This window comes from Nicotiana tabacum, chromosome 3 (genome assembly GCF_000715075.1).
Source record: "Nicotiana tabacum cultivar K326 chromosome 3, ASM71507v2, whole genome shotgun sequence".
Classification (NCBI taxonomy): Eukaryota; Viridiplantae; Streptophyta; class Magnoliopsida; order Solanales; family Solanaceae; genus Nicotiana; species Nicotiana tabacum.
Window position 1 is genome coordinate 211,400,386 of NC_134082.1, and position 18,998 is coordinate 211,419,383.

The 18,998-nt window shown below is 35.4% G+C and overlaps 1 protein-coding gene across 1 annotated transcript; it reads right to left on the reverse strand.

The window, feature by feature from the left end:
* Positions 1 to 412: 412 nt before the first annotated feature.
* Positions 413 to 3,170, reverse strand: LOC107825600 (LOB domain-containing protein 25-like). Its single transcript, XM_016652477.2, has 3 exons — positions 2,923 to 3,170; positions 2,383 to 2,452; positions 413 to 1,144 (listed from the first exon to the last, which is right to left on the reverse strand). Exons 2-3 carry the CDS (start codon positions 2,416 to 2,418, stop codon positions 590 to 592), a joined length of 591 nt encoding a protein of 196 aa, XP_016507963.2. The 5' UTR covers positions 2,419 to 2,452; positions 2,923 to 3,170; the 3' UTR covers positions 413 to 589.
* Between the last annotated feature and the right edge of the window lie 15,828 nt (positions 3,171 to 18,998).

Here is an 18,998-nt window from a genome sequence, read left to right on the forward strand (position 1 = left end):
TGAGTTAATATAGTTTAATGTAAACACTCGGTGTGAGTAAGTATTTACCCAAAAATCCCCACCCTCTTTCTTCTTCCAAATTACTCTATTTTTTAGGTTAGCATGGGATTTGCCACAAAGAATTAGGAGTAGGCCAACTTAACCTAATAGCTTAAGACAGTGGAGGACTTGAGCACCCATTAATACTTTTTATCAGATTTAGTAAATTGCATATGCAATTATAAATATATTTAGAATATTGAGCTAGGACTTACAACTTATAAACTCCTTTCTTCCTTTTCTTTTGAATTTTGTATCGATGAGCACCCATGACTTTAAAATACTGCGTCCGCCACTGATATAAGAAATCTATACGTCAACACTCGATCTCTCTATAAAATGTCCAAAGGATATTACATTTGCCATATAAAACTGTGGAACAACACCCAAGTCACCACCATATATATATAGTTTAGTTTTTGTACAAATACAAATGCACTTAATTGCCCATTCAAAAGGGAGCAATTAGCAATATTGATTAACAAGTAATAGCTATAGAAATAACACAAAATAAATACGTACTAATCGTAATATTGGATGACATAATTGATCACATGCTACTATCATCATCTCCCTCAGGGTTATGATTACCTGAAATGGTATTACTGTTCCATGTATTAGGAGAATAATTTGGAATACAAAACCCATAAGTTTGATCAAATCCAGTAGTTGTTCCATCAACAGGACCCGTTATTCTCCCATAATTCAAATTACTCCTCTGTTGATGATTCATGATTCCTCCAGACGGATTAATATATCGCATTAAATCAGCATTCGTAGCATCAAGTTCTTTCTGAAGGCGAATAACTTGTCTTTGTAAAACTGAAATTGCTCCAACACAACCATAAACTGGATCTTTCATACGTGCTTCGGCTTCATAAGCAAGAGAATTTACTGCATCTTCTCTCTGGTGAGGTTGGATTTCATTTAGGAGTTTACTTACGTTGCTCGCACCAAATATTTTGTGTACATTGGCGAATTTTGTTGGCTCTTCTGGAGGAAAATAGGGAGCGAATATGCAATTACCTGGCAAACATTTTCTTCTCAAGAATTTGCAAGCAGCACATGGAGGGTTGGAGTAGCTGCTGGAAGAAGCCATAATTTCCTGATAATGAACCAAATTAATTAGTGTAATTAACTTTATGCAAACAATAGCATCTTAATATTGTTAAGAGTTTTTTTGGTGTGCGAACAAAGTTTCACACTGATAGCTGAAAACATTGGAAGACTATATATAAGGTATAAGGATCTCTTAATGGTGTGAGACCGCCATTGGAAAAAACTGTGCAAACTTGGTCCAAACCGGACAATATAACACCATGTTAAAAGCGATATAGTAGTATCTTTGGGCTGATTGATCAGCTCAACAAGGTTAACATCTATATACCAACAGTTTAAAAGTTCTTTACACTATATCGTTATTTAAAATGTACTGCTCGAGACTATATATCCATGATAAATGGAATTAGTATCTCAAAAAGTAAGATAAGTAACCTTCTATATTTTGCAGATTAAAAGTTACATTGATAGTGCAAAATTTTCAGTTGTGTATTGTTTTACAGCTAGACAAATTTAATGAAATGACCTCTTTTTTCCCTACAACATCTTGATTTTAATACGCTAAGATTGTTGTTAGAAATCATTAAAGGATTCGTGTATCGAAAATCCAGTTTAAACCCCCTTGATGAATTAAGTAGAACTAAATAATCAACATTAACGATTGTAGGATCAGCTGGGATTGCAGCATAAGCATATAACATAAAAGTGTAGCAAAATTATATGTCAATTGTCATTATGTCAATCAACAAATTGTTGGTCTAAAGAAATTAAATACGAACAAAGCAGTTCTCTAGTGATTTTCCTAGCACCCAACTTCGTGTATATATGTTTGAGACGGACCCGTTCTACCTGTTATCTGCAGGTTATCTAGTTTGTAACCTTGAATTAATCCAAAAAAATAAATAATTAACAAAATCACATCACCTAAAGTTTATGTGTGTCTGTATGTCTGTGTACAAGGCATATTTTATGGAATATATAGCCTTACAAGGGTCTATTGTACGTACAATAGATTATTGTGTTTCGGTCCTTCTCCGGACTCCGCACATAGCAGGAACTTAGTGTACCGGACTGTTTATCCTTTTTTTTAAGGTCATTCCGGAAGCCTAAACATAGAGTAAATTTTTTATTGTTTTAGAGTTTTTTTGCTACTATGGTGTCATGCTTAGTAAACTTGATAGCTCAGTCACTAAATTTCAACATTATCAAACTATTGGCAAGAATAATCAGTGCCCGTGAGTTAACCTGCTCTACCAAATTAAACAGTGGGATATTTAAACTTACTGTTCTGTGTAAGTGATTACTACTACTATGATTCATGGTAAAAGCCTTAAAATGATATCCGACATTCCACCTGCAAAGTTCCGCGAAACAAGACTTTTACATCAAATTAACCAACGTGAAATGAAAACCTAGCTAAAAGTCGCACTAGTCTATGTTCATATATCATTGTCCTTCAAAATATATATGTCAAATATAAAGTCAACTTCTACGACAATCTTGTTTGTTCCGAATATTTTTAGATGTTATAATAAAGTGATGTTATAGAGAACATATATATATTATAACATAACATGAAAATTGGTTCCGAAAAAACTTGACTTTTATAGTGAAGTGTTGTTAAATAGAGATGTTTTTTTTGAGATTTCACTTTATACACGTCCTTGAAAACATATCAAGAAACTGTTACTGCTAATAGATCTACACGTTGCAGGGAATTTATAGGGCTGACATCCCTATAAATTGAAGGGAAAAAAAGAGAAAACATAAAAGGGTTTCTTTTCATTTATAAAAGAAAGTAGAAAGCTCTAGTGAAGAAGATACCTTAAAATTTCCTTTTGGTAGTGCAAAGTCTTTCAAGCTATGTACCTTGATTCTTGTAACATCAAAAGCATGGTAGCCCTATAGGTGCTTTAATAGAAGTAAAAATGAATTAAAAAAATTTTGTAGTTGGATTTTGAGAGAGAAACCCTAGAAGCAGGAGACAGAAAGTAAGTAAAAGAAAAGAAGAGAGAAGACAATAAGTATTTAGTGAAATGGAGATATATTGGAAGGGGAAAGCAAAAGGGACTAAAGGACTAAGCACAATAAATAAGGGCTGATCAGATCAATAATTTAAACAATCGATGGTGACTGTGTGAAGTTTACACCAAACTTTCATAATTATGTCCAGCCAAATTGTTGCTTGATGGTTTTGTCCTCCTAAATGTATCGTACTTGACTCACGTTATGTATTTACTATATACAAATCAAGTACAATAAAATCAGGGGCGACTCAAGAACATTGGAGGCCTAAAGCTAAACTTTTTTAAGAGGCCTTAAACTTAAAAGAAAAAAAAAATTCATATAGAGTTAGCTTGATTCATACTTTATAGTTGATATATGTGAATTTTGATAAATAAAAAAATACATTACTATGACATAAAAATATAAAAATACTAAGTTTAAATTTAAAGAAAAAATAATAGATAGTTAGAACAGTAGAAACTGATTGTTGAAGTCAACAACTTGATATCAAAATAAAATTCCAGTGTTAGTTGCAATAACTTGTTGCAATGCTTGAGATAATGAAAAAATAATAATTTAATTTATTCAATATCTCTCATGGTTAAAAACTCATCGGCACGGAAGTGTACACCTAACTAAACAATTAACCTTGAGTATGAACATATGTCTTACATTTATTGACGTGGTATAAACATCCGGGATAAACAGATTTTTGCTTTCTTTGATCTCTTATTTTAAGAGAAATAAATATCTTAGTAAGAGGAAAAAAAGAGAATACAAAATACAAGTTTATTATGAGAAAAAAAAGAATATTAATATTAGAATGTAAATTGACTATTAGTCACCATAATCAAATTGGCTAAATATTTTTTTTTCCAGAAAAATCTTATACTCTTCTTCCATAAATATTCAATATATTTTGAAAAAAAAAAAATTACCATATAATTAACCTATTATCAATCTAAGAAATGGGCCCTAAAAATTTAGGGGCCTAAAGCCATTGATTCATTAGCTTAATTTACCCTTTAGCCGGCGCTCAATAAAACGAACTATTACAATGTCGTATTACACATTGGCGTACGAGAAAAAAGGTATGCTTACGAATAGCGTAAAGAAATTGTATAATACTCCCTTATTCCAATATATGTGAATATGTTTGACTAGACATGTAGTTTAAGAAAAAAATAAAAAAATTTAAATTTGTGGTCCTAAACAAGTCAAAATGGATCCATAATATTTGTGTGGTTATAAAAGTTTCTCATTAAGGGTAGAATTGAAAGTTTAAGCTAAATTGTTTCCAAATTTAGAAAGAATACATTCTTTTTTTAACGGACCAAAAGGAAAATAGGTTTCCATAAACTGGAATGGAGGGAATATTAGTTGTAATTCGTATTTGTTTCAGATGACATTAATCAATGTTTACTTTGGACAGTTAAATCTATTAATGTAATATTATTTTTTTTAACATTATTAGTGTATAATTTTATAAATTTTGAATATAAATTTTCTGACTTATGATATAAAAAATTATTTACGCAAGCAATCATCTACCGTAAGTATTAGCGGATAACCTAAATAAATTGGTAACTAACTACTAATATAACAAAAAAAAAAATCTAGAATAAGTCATCATTATGTATAACTTGAATTCTTTATATATATAAACCGAAAAGTAAAACAACATGTCAGAAACGCTGACCTCTTCTTATAGGTCACATTTTAAAGTTAATCGTAGTCAATTATTTCATGCTGTTTTTGTGCATATTGTTCTTCTTCTTTTTTTCTCTTTTTTATTTGTTTGAGCTTAATTTGTTTCATTCTATTTATTTTTTTCTCTTTTTATTATAAGACGTCGATGCTCATATTTGGACACTGTGCACCTCTGTTTGACGGTTGCTTATTCTTTCGCCACTCAATTATTTTCTTGGCAAGTCCTTTAATTTCATGTTATTTTGCATGTGAAACCCCTAGTAACTTTTCCTTTAGATTGTTACTTAATTAACCATCTTCCTCATGTTTAAATGTACTAATTACTGCATGGCTTATTCGATAATGGCATTCAGCAAAAGTTCAATTCTCAGTAATTTCACATTATAAATATTCTTTTAGTTATATGACCATTTACATAGTAGATTTATAAAACACAGAAAATTGATAAATAATACTATCTTACAAGAAATTCGTAAAGGATCATTTTTTTCATTCAAATCGTAACTTGTTAGAAGATTACATTCGGTATGCATGTCATCACTATTCTATTAGCTACACACATTTAGGTTTTGACAATTGAAAAAGAAAAAGAAGATAAAAAAATACTCTACATGTCAATAATAAGTATGAAAAAATTTCAACACCTTGTCTTTTCTTAAAAAATAGAAAAAATTGGCTGCACGTTCTAGGGTGTATTCATACTTTATATACAATTACAATATATAGTGCTTACAATGTTCTTTACTTTTGCAAAACCAAAAAAAATAAAATAATACACTATCTGTTTCAATTTAGATGACATATTTCGTTCATTGAAAGTCAATTTGACTAAACTTTGAAGCTAAAATGAATTACTTTAACATAGTATTTTAAGATTAAAATTTAAATATTTAAAAATTACACGAAATGTATTATAAGTTGCAATTTTTCTCATATCAATATGATAAAAATATATATTTTAAAATGTTGGTCAAACTTCATAAAGTTTTACTCTCGATAAATAAAATATGTCATCTAAATTGAAACGGAGAGTAATATATATACAACAACAACAACAACAACAACAACAACAACCCAGTGTAATCCCACAAGTGGGGTCTGGGGAGGGTAATATGTACGCAGACCTTACCTCTACCCCGAGGGGCAGAGATGCTGTTTCCAGGAGACCCTCGGCTCAAAAAGGCAAATATTCCAATTGCCAAAGTTTCATATAAAAGCACACACCTACCAAATGTACATCCTACATAGATATTCCTCAATTATAATTGATGAACTCAACTCACTGCCTGTTAACTCTGAAGAAAAAAAGGAAATAATTTGAAATCTCTGAAAACATCACTGTTTGCCAGTATCATTGCAACAGTAACTAAATCTATATGTGCATGTAAACAATAATGCAATACTGATAGAAAATCTTTTTGAGAGGACGCATAATTTAATTCGCAGTACTGTGTTTCTCACACTTCTCGGCTTCGTCAATATTCGTTTTGATCTTAATTAGACAAGTAATTATAGGTAAGCATGGACGAAGCCACATGGTCATAACGGTGGTCAGTGGTCAATTGACTACCCTTCGTCGAAAAATTACACTATATATATAAGTACAATATTATGTTTTAGAGGTATATAACATATTAAATACTCTTTTATGGGAATTTTTTTTTCATTTTTTTAAAATTTGAACACTCTTGGAAAAATTCTTAGCTTCGCCACTAAAGGCATGGGCGAAGCCACATGGTTATAAGGGTGGTCACTTGACCATATTACACTGTATATATGTACAATATTATGTTTTATAAGTATATAATACATATTGAACACCATTCGTCGGAATTTTTTTTTTTTTTTAAATTTGAATACACTGGAAAAAATTCTTAGTTTCGCCACTTTAGGTACGTATAGTAATATTGTGTTGTGATCTAGGACAAATAAATATATATAAAGGTAGAGAATAGTTTTAGTTGTTAGTCAATGTGGAATCACACAAAGTAAAATTTAATCACTGAAATTTATACATGTAAGAGATAATCTACTGACGAACATAAAGACGGGAAAAAATATGGGTGTTGTCGCGCGCTAGAAAGTAATTATATTAAGTAACCGAAAAAATGAATAAAATTTGTATAATTTTTGAATATATATATATATATATATATATATTATTTTTACTATTATTTTGAGAGCGGCTATACAGTGTCATTTTACCCACAAAAGAAAAACATCGGTATTATAGTTGGTCTAGTACTGATTGGTAGGGCTTAAATTCTTGGTCTCTGACTCTAATTAAGTTAACATGGGTACTTGGGACTACACTAACGGGATAAATATTTGCTTGCGTCCGGCTGTGTTTATATAAATCAAGTAATTTAACTTTAGTTTTAAGAAATTAAATATATATATATACTTCTAATTCTCCGGATAGGATCAATTGAAATCCTTAAAATGTTTCTGTTAGAATAACATATTTCTTTGGAAAACCGATAAATACTTTTGCTATGAAAAAAGATTGTGATAAAAAATGCTTAATTTTTCTCGCTATTAACAACAGTTAAATAATAAATATGTACCATATCGGCAACGTACTAATGGAGTTTTTTTTTTTTTTTTGGAGGGGTGTATATCAAATGATTGTGGAAATCAGGCGTCATTTGTCATGATTATAAACAGCCAATTAGACTAAGATATGACTGTTAATTTTTAGGTGCATGAATAGAGTCCGGAACCCAATTGTGGTTCTTTTGGACTCAAAATACATAAATAGGTGATAAAAAAAGGTGACAATTTTATATATAGTGTCACAATACCTGGCGCTATACATTAACGTTAACTGTGTCGTTAATGTATAGCGCCAAGTATTGTGGCACTATACTGAAAAAGCTGACACGCCCAGGTATAACGCCAAAATACCTGACGCTATACTGAAAAATCTGACACGCCCAGGTATAGCGCCAAAATACCTGGCGCTATACATAAATTTTTAAAAACAGAACTGTCTTCTTCATCGTCGTTCTGGTTCTCTTCCTCAATATTTTACTCCTCTTTCTTCTTGGTCCCCCATACCCGTTGCCCACGAGTTAAAAAAAAAATTCTGCCCCCCCCCCCTCACATAAAAGTTGTAGAACGTAGGTCCCACATTCGAGTAGAGTTTTGTATTATTGTTGATTCACATTTCCGAAGTCAAAATTTCAATCTATTTGCTTTCCGAAAATTCTAAATCGAGGTATTTCGGTTTATTTTAAGTTGCAACTTTTATAATAATGCATATTATTTGATTTGTATGTGTTCTATTTCAGTTTGTGTTTTTTTTTCGAAACTAGCATATTAAATTTATCTGGATTTCATATTAGTGTTTTATAAAAAAATATCTTGATTTATATATATGTGTTTTCATGCCGTTTTGTGTTTTATTTACAATTAAATTTATTTGTTGTTTATGTTTAGTTTAGATTATTTTTTAGCGTAGTAAAATCTAAACCTTTTTAGCGTAGCAAAACGTAGACTCTTTTAGCGTAGTAAAATTTAGAGCCTTGTAGCGTAATAATGTGTAGTATTTTAGCTTAGAATCCTTTTGTTTAAGTATCTTATACTGGTAGTTGAAAATGCAAACTTTGTACAATTAAGTTAATAATTGTATCAACACACATAATTAGTAATTTGTACAATTAAATTATTAAAAAATATGAATTTAAATTATAAAAAACACATAATTATTAATAATAGTTTGGTGCCACTGGGCCTCAAAATATCGAGCTCGGCACACACACACACACACACATATACACACACACACACACACACACACACACACACATATATATATATATATATATATATATATATATATATATATATATATAATTTGTACAATTAAGTTATTAAAAAATATGAATTTACAGTTGACGACATGGACGCGACTATACATCCCGGCCCTCGGACGTTGGATCTATTAGCCCTACAGCCCCAGCATAGATCCGAGTATATATGGGACGGACAGTTGTTTACGCAGACTTTCCGGGCCAGGAGAGTGGATCTATTGTGGGAGTTTTTGAGTCCTCCCCGTGTTCTACATCCCCGCGTGGTCCATTACCTGGAGGAGATGGGATTATATAGGATTATTAAGATTGGCTGGATACAGCTCGACTATGCTTTGATCACGGCCTTGATTGAGCGGTGGCGACCGGAGACGCACACTTTCCATTTGCCCATCGGCGAGGCCACTATCACACTCCAGGACGCTGAGATTTTATATGGCATGTCCGCTGATGGCTTGCCAGTTTTACTGCTTGCGACCATGAGATATTATTCGCTGCAGGCGTATTGGGATATGTTGCACATGCTCACGGGTTTCATGCCGGAGGACGAGGAGGTAGCGTCTGGGTCCAGTCGTATACAGTTGGTCCCCATTAGAGACCACCTGGTGCAGATCCACCATACTATCACCGACGAGTCAGCGGAGGTGGATGTACAACAATATAGGAGGTTGTTGTTGCTCCTTCTATTTGGGGGGGTCTTTTTCTAGAACACTTCGGGGAACCTAGTGAGCCTCCATTTTCTGCATCATATTTCCCGGTTCGAGGAAACAGCCATCTACAGCTGGGGTAGTGCTGTCATCTCATATCTGTACAGACAAATGTGTCGGGCTTGCATCAGCACACAAAGAGACGTTGGTGGCTTTCTGCCACTTCTACAGGTGACAACATATTCAAATAATATATCCATTAGTTACAATTCTGCCTAGTTATAGTTAATCTTATACTTTACGTCAACTTTGTATGTTAGGTTTAGGTCTGGGAGCGATTTCTGCAGTTTCGTCCACCTCTACCACAGCTACCGGCTAATGTAGAAATTCCGCAACTCCCTCTAGCCTGTAGGTAGGTTATGCGTCGTACTCTTGCACGAGAGTATGATGCCCATCATAATCTCCCCCTATGCAGGGATGTGTTGGATCTGCTGGAGGATGCATAGGTGAATATCTAACTAAACTTACCTGTTATAGATTAACTTAGTGTTGCGCATACTAATGGTTTGTGTTCTTATTTGATAGTTCATCTAGACGCCGTACAGCGATGAGGTGATTGGTACCCTGCCAGCTTATTGCACGTTCGGCCGACATATTTGGAGGGATTCTGTCCCGCTCATATGCCTCGATATTGTCTAGCATCATGCCTCCGAGCGGGTATTTCATCAGTTTGGCCTGTCGCAGCCTATACCAACTCCGCCTGCATGGCATGCTTTACATTATGAGAGGGATGATCGGTCCAGGGCGGACGACACATTTATGGAATGGCTTAACGAGCAGTTGGGTACTTGGGACAGGCGAGGGGACATGACCCCACCTCCACAGCACTTTCCTATTCAACGTTATATGGCATGGTACCGCACTGTTTCCCGACTTTTTATTGGGAACCCAGTTCATCAGGCACACGGGCGGTACATCCCATACACCGGGAGACATGAGGCCCTGGTATGTTTTCTGTTATTTTTAATTATATACCTGTAATTTAGTGCAAAATATGTAGTTTATATTTTTTACTTTGTGCAGGCGATTGGATTGCATACCGTCTATCATATGGGGCAGCAGATGCAGAGTCATGTCCACGATCCTGTGGCCATGCAGAAGTATAGTCATCAATTCATGGATGTGGCTGGCCAGACACTGCAGCGAGCCCGATCAGATCATCATTTGGCATACGAGGCTGATTATATGGACCCAGCGCAGTACCAACGAGGTCGTGGTATCCCACGAGTTGGTGGTGCCCAACGAGCTGGTGATGCCGGACGACGTGGTCGTGGGCAGAGAGGAGGTGGTCCCCAGCAAGGGGGCATTGAGGCTCCTGCTGATGATGTTGTTGCTGATATGGCAGGTGGCATGCATGAGACGGACATGCCGTCTTACAACTTTGGAATTTATCGCACTCCAGTGCCATCGTAAGTGACCCCATCGGGTCAATTATTGATCACGGGCTCGGATATTCAAGGAGTGGATTGGGGTAGATACTTCCCAGGCCCATCTACCACTGTTGAGGATCGACCGACCCGTGATTTTTATAGTGGACGCCGACTGAGTTATGGCTCCACATCACATGCGCAGGTATGAGTTTATTAGTATTGAAGTTGCATTGAGACACACCGGATGCGGGACACATTGACATGGTATAAACAATATTTTTGTATACATTAACAACAATATTTAATCGAATATGCCCATTACTTTTTTTAGTTCTCCATTCGTTTGATAGTTTCATAAAATAAAATTTAGAACAACACAAGCACTTAAACTTAACTTCCACTTCAATTAAAATATAATTTAGTACAACACAAGCACTTAAACTTAACTTCCACTTCAATTAAAATAAAATTTAGTGCAACAAACAAGGAAAACATTACTACAGCACAAACACAAATATAGCAGGCCAACATACTAAAAATACATGAAATATGAAAAATACATTAAACACATACATGCCAATGTTTAGCCCCGTTTGCCATTTATTCTCCGCTCCAACCACTTATATCGTTCTTCCGGTTGTTCTTTTTCTTCTTCTACCTCTTTCAATTTAGCCTTCACCTCCGCAAGTTCCAGTTTATATTTTTTTTTACGTTCCTTTTGTGCTTCACAATTCCATTGTGTTTTCCATTTTTTTCTCCCACCTCCTTCAGTTTCGCCCTCAAGTCTGCAATAATTCTATTGCTTTCTTTTTCATGTTCCCATTGTCTTAAACACATATTATGAAGAAATTGCATTTGTTCTTTGTAACATTTCTGATAACATGGTTCATCAACCCATTCCTCAAAATTATAAATAGGCTCGCCGGGAACCTTGTAAAACTGGTTCATACAGTGCCAGTAGCGGCGTCAAACTTCACCACCGTCCCAACAATTTTGCATCAAGCATGCTTTTCCACAGTTGGACTTTGGTGGACAAAGAGGTTGAACCATTTGTGAAATATTTGCTTTTAGCAAAAAAAATCTTACTTTTAAAGAAATATTTTCTTTTAATAAATTTTGAGCACACAAAATAACTACAATGAGTCCGTTATTTATAGGCGAGACAACACACACATAAGGTACTATCTAATGGCACTATATTTTGTGTGTTAAATATCATGATGTTGACAAGACAACTTTATGTCAGCTGGTCAGCTTTTTCAGTTCGACAAGACAACACACACATAACGTACTATCTAATGGCGCTATATTTTGCGTGTTAAATATCATGATGTTGACAAGACAACTTTATGTCAGCTGGTCAGCTTTTTCAGTTCGACAAGACAACACACACATAATAAATATACAGATAATTTTATTAAATTATTATTTAAATAGGTAAAATGGGAAAGTACAAATCATAATTAACAAGCATAATTTTATTTCATAAATCTTGCAACATAGACATAACAACTAATTATTACAACATCAACTCATGGGTAGTTAGGTACACTAGAAGAACACCCACCACGAGCTTGATTAGTGTTGCCACCCAAAGGACATTTTCTACGGTCGTGTCCTGTTTGCGAGCATATACCATATTTGCGCGTATAAACGATGTCACTAACATCCATTTGGTTCCGTATACGCGTTCTCTTCTGCACCTGTCTTCTACGCAAATAGGACTTGTTACACACCATTTTAAATGGTTCCAGAGGCCAATAATGCTCAGTACCCACTGGCTGCAACTGACCACTATATGTGTTTAGGTACCTGGAAACACTATATTGTTGATCAACATAGTTGGTATCCGCATAACCAACACGTTGATAACACTTGATGGCATGTGAGCAAGGCATGTGGTAGATGGACCATTTCCCACAGGAGCATAACCTTGTAGATTCATTTACAGTATGTACATTATTACCCCGATTGTTATGGATAGCGGTGCGAACTTCAAAAATACCTCATTCGTTATCATACTGCAAAAATGAATGCCAATGTGCTCGCCGTCTATATTTCTCAAATCTCTTCATAGGAACTGGAATAAATTCAACACCCATCTCCATCAATTCCGTTGCAGCTTCAGACCATTCAACAAACCTCTCCGCCATCTGCTTGAACGACATCCACACAATGGCTGTGATGGGCAATCCTATTGCCGACTTCAATAACCCGTTGAAGGACTCTGATACGTTTGTAGTAAGAATTCCCCATCGTCTGTCACCATCCGCATGCAACGTCCACTTTTCAGGGTAATATTGCATTAACCAACGATAGGCTGCCTCGTCTTCTTGCCTGATAGAATCCATATGCCTCTGGAATTTATATTGTTGGTGGTTTGTTACTGCCATCCACATCAAATCATGTAGATCCTTGTTGGGATGTGCCTTCTGGAAATTGGCCTTCAAGTGCCTCACACAGTAACGGTGATATGCATAAGGTTCTTGCCATGCAGGCAAGTTCTCCACAAAACTTAATATACCACCATGCTGATCAGATATTAGACAAATACCTGAACGTTGTTTGACAATGTGCTCTTTCAGGTGGTTCAAAAATAGCGTCCACGTCTTTGTGCTTTCATTGGCACAAATAGCAAAAGCTAGAGGAAATATCTATACATTAGCATCCACTGCCACGGCTATCAATAGCTTGATATCGTACTTTCCATAGACATGAGTTTCGTCTATGGATATTACGGGCCGACAATACGAAAAACCATCAATTGCTGGCTTAAACGCCTAGAACACGTAATTGAATATGTATTCTGGTGTTCCCGGACTCTGCTCAAGCTTCCATTCAACAATTGTCCCGGTGTTAAAGGGCTGCAGTGCGTCCATGTACTTTTGCAGAGATGCAAATGACTTATCCCAATTACCGTAGACAATTTCAAACGCTCGTTTGCGCCCGAGAAATGCTTTTCTTTTCGTAATGGTATGGCCATATTCCTGGTGGACTGATGTAATGTACTCTTTGATTGTATACCTTATGAACGCTTCGAGGTGCAGAATAAGTACAAGAGAAATCAAGTCAATATCCAAGTTGAAGTGATTCCCGTTGAATGTGTCCATTTCACATGTGTGGGTGGGAATGTATTTACCCACTTTCCACATACCTGTCTTCTTCTTTGTCGCACGCAACATCCAATTACATGGCCAAAACCACCTGCGGCAAACAACCTTGTATACCATCGGACTTGACTCTCGTACCTGCATCTCACAACACTCTTTTACGTTGTGCATTTTACAAGCCCTGCTTAAGTGCTCTTTATCAGGAAAAAACATCCCCTTTGCAAGCACCGTTGGTCTAGACTCATCCCACATTGTTGTCCAGATTTTATCAAAATCCCTTGTGAGAGCTTCCACATCCGGCACGATTGGCAAGTTATCAATGTAAGGAATCTCCCTTGAATGAAACGGCACTTTGGACTCGTACACTCTTCGTCTAGGGGGTCTCTCTTCAAATCAGGTCCTTCCTCCTCATCCTGCTCATCACCATCCTCATGAGGAAAGGGTGTCTCGTCTCCGGATTCATCGGCATTGTTATCGTAATCACTGTTCTGTTCCTCACTCTATGCATCTGCCATATCCCAATGTAATACGTCTTTTTCGGTCAATTGAGTGAGTACGAGTGGTTCAACTTGATCGTTTTCACTGCACAACCAACAAAAATATAAGCTAATAAATTAATAAATGCTTTCCATATGGCTATATCACTTCACTTACAAGTCGTAATGTGATAAAATTCCATGATGGACGTTTTCAATTAGGTGATGACTACCGGATAGGTCACTTGTAAAAATCATATCCGGCTGGTACCCCCTATTAAATATATGAGCGTTAATACAAATTCAATACGCCAAAAATATACATAATTAACACAAATGAAAATTGAAGTTTACCACTCGTCTTGTGAATTATGGAAAGCAAGGTATAAATTATTTTCTCGCTGATCATTCGCCAGCGGTAATAAGTTTAAATCAAGGAAAACACTTTCATCCGGAACCTGTCCGGCAAAAACTGCTCCAAAATAACCACCTGATGACTGGGGGTTATCTCTACTATGCACAACCTCGTTTTTTGGAACGTCTTCGACCTTCACGTACATCTCCAACATTGTGATTACAAGAAATTCCCGGCATTCGTCCAGAGTCCACAGAAAATCACTCAAACTTTCATTATCGTCGATGTTAAACTCGAGTAAAAAGCAACGCCCTGCGGAGTGACGGAATACGAATATCTTTCGGTTACTTTAAGTATCAGTGAACGTTTCCTTACACTTATTTTTTTGCATAACAACAATATCAATTTATCGTACTCCATTGTAAGTGGCAATTTAACATGACACTGAGCAGGTAAACTGTAGCCCACTGAGTTATTCTCCATCACAACCTCACCCCTCAATATAATGAAACTCTTATTCTACGCTCTTCAGACATAATAAAAAAATGCTGGAGAATTTAACACCAATAAACGTTTCAACAAGAGTTAAAAAAAATTGAATGATTTTCTATACAATCCTAACCTCTTTATATAGGGAATGGCTAGCCGGGAATTTTTATTTTATATATATATATATATATATATAGCGCCCAAAAAATTGGCATTATACGCTTTTGAATCATTGAAGCCATGAATTATTGGTAGGGCCAGGAAAAAGGAGCATAGCACCAAAATACCAAGCACTATATATAAAAATTTATGTATAGCGCCAGGTATTTTGGCGCTATACATGGGCATGTCAGCTTTTTCAGTATAGTGCCACAATACTTGGCATTATATATTAGCGGCACAATTAACGTTAATGTATAGCGCAAAGTATTATGGCACTATATATAAAATTGTCACCTTTTTTATCACCTATTTATGTATTTTGAGTCCAAAAGAACCACAATTGGGTTTCGGACACGCATGAATCTAGCTTTTTCTAGTCTATCATATTTGCGTGCTATATTGAAAATAATAGAAACGGTTATTGAAGTATAACACCATTTCTCTATTCCTAAGGTTAGCTATATATCGTTAAACCTCTCTATAACAATTTCGTTTAAACCGAATATTTTTTAAATATTATAACGAAGTGATGTTATATAGAACATATATTATAACATAACATGAAAATTGGTTCCGGAAATGCTTGTGTAGAGATTAGTGTTTGTACAGTATACTATTTAAAATGTACACTTCTAGAAGTAGTTAGAATAGTTAATTAGCACATGTGTAAAGTGTTAGATAGTTAGTTGAGTGCATTAGTATATATGCACAGTTACTGTACATACAGTTAATGGTCTGAATGAGAATCTTATAGTTTTTCTCTCTCTAGAATCTTCTTCTTCTTCACTAACAACTTGGAGTTCTTTAATGGCTTCCTTGTGGATAGCTTTAACATGGTATCAGAGCCATGGTGCTCGACGATTCTGATTGAGGGACTCCGATCTTCAAAATTCCTCTCTTTCTTCTTCGATTTCTCTCAGATTTATCTCTGAAGCTCAATTTTCTCTCTTTTTTCTTCGATTTCACTCAGATCTATATCTCAAGTTCAATTTTGAGCCCTAAAACTTCGAAAACTATCTTCAATGGTGAACGATACAGTGGATAACATAGTTGGATCATCACATGCAAATAATCGAAACATTGATTGCAATGATCCTTTGTATGTACATCCCTCCTATACACCTGACTTACAGATCGTTCCACAATTGCTCATAGGAACTGAAAATTACTCGGAATGGAGTCGATCTATGAAGATGTCACTCCTTGGGAATAACAAATTGGGGTTTGTTGATGGAATATGTACCAGAGATATGTGCATTAACAATGTTTTCCAATTGCGTCACTGGGATCGATGCAATGCAATTATTCAATCGTGGATAATGAGTTCGGTGGCAAAGGAACTTCGAAAAGGTATTGTATTCTCCTCAAATGCATAAAAAGTCTGGATTGTGTTGAAAACCAGATTTGATAAGGTAAATGCAACAAAAATTTATCATATAAATATGGAGATTAGCTCGTTGGTACAGGGAGTTTATAGTGTATCAGTATATTTCTCAAACCTAAATGATTTGTGGGATGAATTTGAGTCTTTGATTCTAGAACCTTGTGATTGTGATAAATCGGGACCATTTATTGAATTCCTACGCCAACAGTAACTCATAAAATTTTTTATGGGATTAAATGACACTTATGCATCACAAAGGAGCCAAATTCTCATGATGCATCCAACTCCCTCTCTTGATCAAGCATACTCCATGATTATTTAGGAAGAAAGTCAGAGAAAGAACAATGGTTTAGCAATACAGAGTGGAATATTAGGAAGTGCTCTTGTGGATATTGACCATGTTGCACTAACCTCTGCTAATGCCTTCAATGTTAAACCTAAAAGAAATGATGGGGTGTACTGTGATTACTGTAAAATGAAAGGTCATACAAAGGAAAGATGCTACAAATTAATTGGATATCCTCCTGGATTCAAGTTCAACAATAGGAGAAACGGACCATATTAACAATCAGCAACTGTAGCACATAATGTGACTGTTGGAGAGGAGATTAACACTGGACTGCATAGGAATGATGTACCAACTGTCCAACCTTTTATTGCTGAACAGTATCAACAAATTATCAACCTGCTGAATAAGGAAAAAGGACATGCAACCTCAGCCAATATGGCAGGTAATTCTACCACTAACCAAGATCCTTGGATTATAGATACTGGGGCTTCTGATCACATAGTTTCTACCTTACATTTACTATCATCAGTATACCCTGTACCTGAACTTAAATCACCTAATGTACAATTGCCAAATGGAAATAATACTAAAGTTACCTATATTTGACCATGTACCTTGCCCAATTTAGAAGTTCTTTATGATATTCTTTATGTTCCTGAATTTCATTTTAATCTACTCTCTGTTTCTAGATATACAAAAGAGTTAAACAGCTCAGTTCATTTCTATCCTGATTTTTATGTCTTTCAGGACCTCTTCAGTGGCATGGTGAAGGGGATTGGTAAACACAAGGGTGGTCTCTACATCCTCAATCCCTCAACACCTGTTACTATTTCTACCTCTAATCATGTGTCTGCTTCAGTTCAGTCAAATTCCAGTGTAATTTGGCACTAAAGGTTGGGTCATGCACCCATTGCAGTATTAAAAAAAATCCCTGATCTGAATAAACAGTTATCCTGCATTTCTACTTATCGTTGTCCTGTATGCCCACTAGCTAAACAAACTAGGCTACCTTTCTCTATTAGTACTTCCAAATCTAATTGTGCTTTTCAACTTGTACATATGGATGTGTGGGGTCCATATAGAGTCTATACTTACAATGGATTAAAGAGTGATGTGTATGTCATTTTAACTGAATTTCTGCACCTTGTTAAAAATCAGTTCTCAACCACTGTTAAAGCCTTTAGATCAGATAGTGGACACGAGTTCTTTAATACCCTCTGCTCTAATCTTTTCAAAACTAAAAGAACATTCATCAGAGTAGATGTGTTCACACTCCACAATAAAATGGTGTTGTGGAAAGGAAACACAGACATATCCTAGAAGTAGGAAGGGCCTTAAGGTTTCAGGCTAACATACGCTTGATGTTCTGAGAGGATTGCATTCTTACTACTACTTATATTATCAATAGGTTGCCAAGTGTTGTTCCGCATGAAAAATCACCTTATGAGATTTTCATGGTAAACCTCCTGCTTTTTCCCACATTAGAACCTTAGGATGTCTATGTTATGCCATAAAACCTGATTTTCATGATAAAATCACTCCTAAATCTATCACTGGTGTCTTTATGGGCTATGTTACTGCTCAAAAGGGATATAGAATATATGATATTGAAGCCAATAAGTTCATAGTTAGCAGGGATGTTGTATTTCATGAAAATCAATATCCATTCAAACATCCTAGGAATAAGTTTCTTGCTACTTCTGATCCATCTTCTATTTCTTCTTCTATCTGTCCTAATTCTGATCCTCTGCCACTTCCAGCATCCAACCATAATTCTATCCCCAGTGACATCATTGCCCTTCCTAATGATCATGCTTAATCCAGCAGTTCACATATTCCTTCTCCTGATCCTCATACTTCTCTTCCACCTAGTGGTTTACCTGCTGCTTCTCTTCCATCTAATACTCCTCTTAATCCTCCTACTGATTCCTTATTACCCAGAAAATCTGGCAGAACCCTTAAACTATCTATTTGGTTGACTGATTACATTCACCCTCCTTTACCATCCACCTCTAATGCTTGTATTTAT

What these genes read in the sequence shown, in the direction of transcription:
- LOC107825600 (XM_016652477.2), bottom strand. Translation starts at nt 2,418, where the DNA reads ATGAATCATAGTAGTAGTAATCACTTACACAGAACA. An exon ending in GTAATCACTTACACAGAACA is followed by an intron (nt 1,145 to 2,382) that starts GTAAGTTTAAAT and finishes GTTCATTATCAG; the next exon opens with GAAATTATGGCTTCTTCCAG.